The 5731-nt window shown below is 33.2% G+C and overlaps 1 protein-coding gene across 1 annotated transcript in view; it reads left to right on the top strand.

The window, feature by feature from the left end:
• Positions 1-5080, top strand: part of LOC141346792 (plexin-A1-like) — a 48255-nt gene extending 43175 nt beyond the window's left edge. Inside the window, exon 15 of the mRNA XM_073851750.1 lies at positions 4888-5080. Coding sequence (XP_073707851.1) covers positions 4888-5080 — 193 coding nt within the window. The remainder of the gene's footprint in view (positions 1-4887) is intronic.
• Positions 5081-5731: the final 651 nt, after the last annotated feature.

The following is a 5731-nucleotide window of genomic DNA, read 5'->3' as shown; positions in this document are numbered from 1 at the left end:
CTACATTTTCAGCAATAATTACTTCAGTCTTCAGTGTCACATAAACCTTCAGAAATCAAGACACACTTTTATTATCATCATCATTAATATTTAAATCAACTGAGTACATTTTTTTTTTCAGGATTCTTTGATGAATAGAAAGAACCAAAGATCAGCATTTATCTGAAATAAAAAGCTTTTGTAACATTGTACACTATACTATTCAAAAGCTTGGACCTAGTATATATTCTTTGTCAAAGAAGTTATAGAAATTAATACTTTTATTTAGCAAGGATGATTTAATTTAATAATTGATCAAAAGTGATGTTAAAGTAATGTTTTTTTAAACAGCAAATCAGAATATTAGAATGATTTCTGAAAGTAATGAGAGTTACTTTAAATAGTAAAAATATTAATTGTACAGCTTTTACTGTACTTTGGGTCAAATAAAACCAAATGCTGGCTTGACGAGTAGAAGAGTCTTCTTTTAAAAAAACATTAAAAATCTAACTGTGTAAATGCAGTCTAAGATTTGTGTCCTATTGTTTTAATTTTGTTAAACTTTTTTACTTCCATCTCAGATGTTTTTCTAATTTCTCAGTATATAGAGAATATAGAGCTTTACATCTGATTTTTGCTTACAGACATTAGTATCCTGGGGCAGTTTGTCTTCTCAAATAAAATAAAATAAAAAAAACAATGTAGAGTGACTAAATTTTAATTTTTTGAATATTTTAGTGTGTAATATTTTGCTCTTCAGATCTGATAACACTTTGGTAAGATTTTAAAACACCAGAATTCAACTGTAATTATAGTAGATACTCCAGCTTATCTCTCATTTCCCACTTTTATACATTACTTAATGTCTCTTCCAATCTCAGTGAAAATTTCTTGTATAGCCCAAAGGGAAATATGCTATATATAATACAAGAGATAATTTACACAACAGTGTCTTTAACTGTAAAAACAACCATAAACTACTTGAAGTTCTCACAAAGCGCTAGAATATGTCTGGAATGTCTGCTGATAATGAACAGAAACCACCATCCAGAAGTATTATAAAAGCTTCCCTCGTGAAAAATATAGCTTATTTAATGATCAAATAGCAGTGTATGTCTCACCAAACGTCATGACAAAGTGCCTCATGAAGCTCAGTCATTAGCGCTCATCATACATTATATATATTTGGCCGTGATCTATTATTTAAGCTCTATTATCGACTGTGGCATGAGTTATTCTGCAGGTATGAAAATAGTTTTTCCATCGCTTCTAAAAGGTTAGTTCACCCCAAAAAAGAAAACTCTCATTACTTATCCTTATGTCGGTCCAAACCCGTAGGACGTTCTTTCTAGTCTGGAACACAAATTGAGATGCTTAATAGGTTCATGCTGCTCCTTTGTGGACAACAAAAAACACAATGAAAGTGTCATAAAGTCCATACAGCATTTCAGCTTGTCTTCTAAAGCTATACGATGGTTCTGTGTGATGAATGGACATAAGTGGTGCTGAACACCATTTATTCTTATGTCTCATAACATTATGGTATAATGTTATAAGATCTGATTTTAGCACTTGAATAAACTATAATATGCAGCTTTTTGTCCTCTTTAGAGCTTTGCAAACTCAGTCGCCATTTATTTTCTTTGTATGCACCGAACTAACTCTGCAGCTGAATAGAGCTCATTCTGAAAGGTTTAAAAGAACATTTGTGGAATATTCCTTCTTATGATATAACCTGTAATTATCTTTGAGTTCTAGCAAACACACAATAGAGCCTCTAGGAAGAAAAGAGTTGTGAAAATTGGTTGCAAATGTATGTAATTTGCAATAAGTCTCTAAAAGACTCCAAATTCAATCAAAAATGTTCTTGTATAACACAGATTAAAAACATCAGACACTCACTCTGTGTGTGAGTTTAGAAGTACGCTGAGAAAGATTAAAAGTGTGTGATTAAAACTAATAATGTGTTAACTATAACTGCCTAGTCTGCACTGAAAGGAAAAACTTGAAGTCCATGATACAAGACAAAACTGACTACAGAAATAAAAATAAAAATTGTTTAGAATTTAGATGGTGACAGAAAGTTAGGACACAGATGTGAAACATTTTTACAAAAGGTATATACACTCCCGTTCAAAAGTTTGGGATCAGTAACACTTGTAATGTTTTTTAAAGAAGTCTCCTACGCTCATTAAGACTGCATTTAATTGATCAAAAATACAGAAAAAAATTATAATACTGCAAAATGTTATTACAATATAAAATAATAGTTTCTATTTTAATATATAGTAAAATATATATCTTTTTTCCTGTGATGCAAAGCTGAATTTATCAGCCGTTACCCCAGTCTTCAGTGTCACATGATCCTTCAAAAATCATTCTAATATACTGATTTATTATTAGAATTATCAATGTTGGCAACAGATGTGCTACCAAATATTTTTTGGAACCTGTGATTCTTTGATGAATAACAAGTTAAAAAGAACACCATTTATTCAAAATAGAAATCTTTTCTAACAATGTAAATCTATGCTATCACTTTTTATTAATTTAAATTTTGAAAAGTAGTGTATATTGTTAGAAAAGATTTCTATTTTTAATAAATAAATGCTGATCTTTTTAATCTTTTTTAATCAAAGAATCCTGAAAAAATATCACAGGTTTCAAAACAATATTAAGCAGCACACCTGTTTCCAACATTGATGATAAATCAGCATATCAGAACGATTTCTGAAGAATCATGTGACACTGAAGACTTTCAACTTTTATTACAGATATAAAATTTTAATGTATATTGATATAGAAAAACATTGTTTTACATCATACTATTTCACAATATATATTTATAATAATATATTTTTTATATAATATATTTTTTGATCAAAAAGATCAGTATTTTGATCACAGCCTTGATAAGCATAAGAAAAAAATAAGCAAAATCTTACTGATCCCAAACTTTTGAGCGGTAGTGTATATTAGGGCTGCTCGATTATGGCAAAAATCATAATCACAACTATTTTGGTCAATACCGTAATCACGATTATTTAACACGATTATGACTGGGTCTAAAACTTAATATTAGTGATTAATTAATAGCAACAGAAAAAAAGTGCTTTAAAAAAATACAGAATGCTTTTATGCAAGTCTAAAGTGTCTAACAGTAGCCTTATATTAACCTACCTTTGTCAGACCATAATATCTGTTGTTAAAAAGCCAACTTTAAAGTTTGATAAATATCATCCTGAATGAAAGTAGAAGTAAAATTCAAGACATATTCTCTGAAAATAAGTCTATTTCTCATGCAGTTTTGGATATTTTGACTGAAAAATGTCAAAATCAAAAAGTCACTGAGAAGCAGGATGTTTTTTTAGTGTTCTCATTATTTCAGTTTGTTCCTAAATTATTATTACATTATTACATCATATGATGATGCTAAAAAGACCATTATTTAGTGTATTTTTTGTAATGCAATGTGTTTATGCAGTTCAAAAAACATACCTTCCACATACTGTACGTTATTGCTCCTCTCTGCCCCGCTTTTCTGAAACGCTTCGATTTTTACAAAACTCATTGTTGATGGAAACCGAGGTGTTCTCTGTTTGTCCAGCTATCTGGTGCATTGTGATTGGCTGAATACCTCAAGCATGTGACGAAAATGTTATGCCCCTTACAGTACTATGCCGTTTCTCTGCGTGACGAGACAGAAACAATAAAACCCATTATAAACACCCATTACAAACAATAAAACCAATAAACACCCATTATATATATACTGGTAATGACCCATTGCATCGCGCCACACTGCGTAAATATAACACTATGTCTGCATTTGAAATGCGCTTCACCCACTCTAATATTCGAGTTGTACTGTTCCGGAACAGCGTTGTAAATATAACTTAAGCACTGATTTCTAGTTGTGTCCTCATTTGTAAAGCCAAACTAAGTACTTTCGCTTTCTCAATAAAACACACTGCGTCTCCACAACAGAGTTTGAACTTCCAAAGCTTCAAAGGGCTCTAAAAAAAAAATCACAGCTGAGGAAAGAAGGGTCTTATCTAGTAAAACGATCGTTTATTTTCTAAAAATATTTACAACTTATATACTTTTTAAATCTCGAAAGATCATCTTGCCTAGCTCTGTGTGAACTCTTGTGTATTCTAGTTCAAGACAGTTAGGGTATGTTAAAAAAATCCCATCTCATTTTCTCCTTCAATTTCAAAATCGTCCTACATTGCTGCAGAAGTACAGACCCAGTGTTTACAAAGTGAACGTACAAATAAGATCAAACACCCTTTACAAAAAACAAAGGTAAAACAGCGATGTAGGGCGATTTTGAAGTTGGAGGAGAAAATGAGATGGGAGTTTTACGACATACCCTAACTGTCATGAACTGGTATACAGAGTTGACGCAGAGCTAGACAAGAAGTATATAAAAGTATATAAATACTTAAAGTATATAAATTGAAACTAACTGATCGTTTTGTTAGATAAGACCCTTCTTTCCTTGGCTGTGATCGTTTAGAGCCCTTTGAAGCTGCATTTTGGAAGTTCAAACTCAGGGGCACCATAGAATATGGAGAGAAATCCTGAAATGTTTTCCTCAAAAAACATGATTTCCTTACAACTGAAGAAAGACATGAACTCCTTGGATGACAAGGAGGTGAGTACATTATCTGTAAATTTTTGTTCTGAAAGCGAACTATTTCTTCAAGCTTTGCAACTTTACAGATCTTTTCTACGACCAAACAGCTTGCAACACTCCAAGATTTTATTTTTAAGATAAATAGACAGAAAAGCAAGAATGTGATCCGTGATGAATCAACACAGACTGAAGGGTGTGTTTCCATAGTAACACGTGATGAAAGTGAGTGTACGGTCCTGTTAAACACGGTCAGGTTATTGACCCAGAAACATCTGTGGAGCAAACCCAGAGAAATGGGGCGCGACAGACCTGCTGGGCCTGTTCGATGTGACAGCGGGTGCACCAGAGGAACACAATGAGAGAATCAGAGAGACGCTTGCATTGAACCAACATCCATCCATCCATCCATCCATCCAGTTCAACAGCATGAAAGATGGAGGAGGATTGAGACAGAGATGAGAACAGGAGAACAGGCCCAATGCTACTCCTCTGAACACCTGCGACCAAAACAACTCATTTCAACACACAACAACATTAATATCCACGTCCACATGGAATTGACAAACAGACCTCTGATGAAAAACACAAAACTCTCTCTAATGAGAAAACTAGGCTGTGAGATTCAAATTCAAATGCATGCAGTGAGATTTGTGTGAATGTTTTTCTTATTTACCAGGCATCATGACCATAGCACAGAATAAACAGTCTTTTATGGCTTTCTTGCTGCGTTCGTTTAAAACGCTGTATATACAGCAGAAGCACGTTACCATGGAGACCAAGACATTCCATGCCGTTTCTCCTGCATTGTCCTCTGCGTCTCTCTCTCGCTTTAGATCAGAAGGATGCAGCACCAGGGTGGAGTCTGACAGCTTTCTGAAGGGCTACTGAAGTGTGCTATTCTGCAGCAAGAGAGAATGAGAAAATGCACAATAACGGCTAAAGAGAAATTCAGAATGGATAAAATAAAACACAGTGGCACTTTACACGAACAGGGCTCAAATTAGTGTCCCATTAAGGCAATAAAAGCACAAATCTTGTGTTCCTTAGGAGCAAGAACCATTAAATGTTAAATGAAACTCTAATAAAAACAATAAGAGTATAAAAACAACC

This window comes from Garra rufa, chromosome 12 (assembly GCF_049309525.1).
Source record: "Garra rufa chromosome 12, GarRuf1.0, whole genome shotgun sequence".
Taxonomy (NCBI): Eukaryota; Metazoa; Chordata; class Actinopteri; order Cypriniformes; family Cyprinidae; genus Garra; species Garra rufa.
Note: the sequence above shows the minus strand (reverse complement) of the source record. Positions and strands in the feature narration are given on the sequence as shown.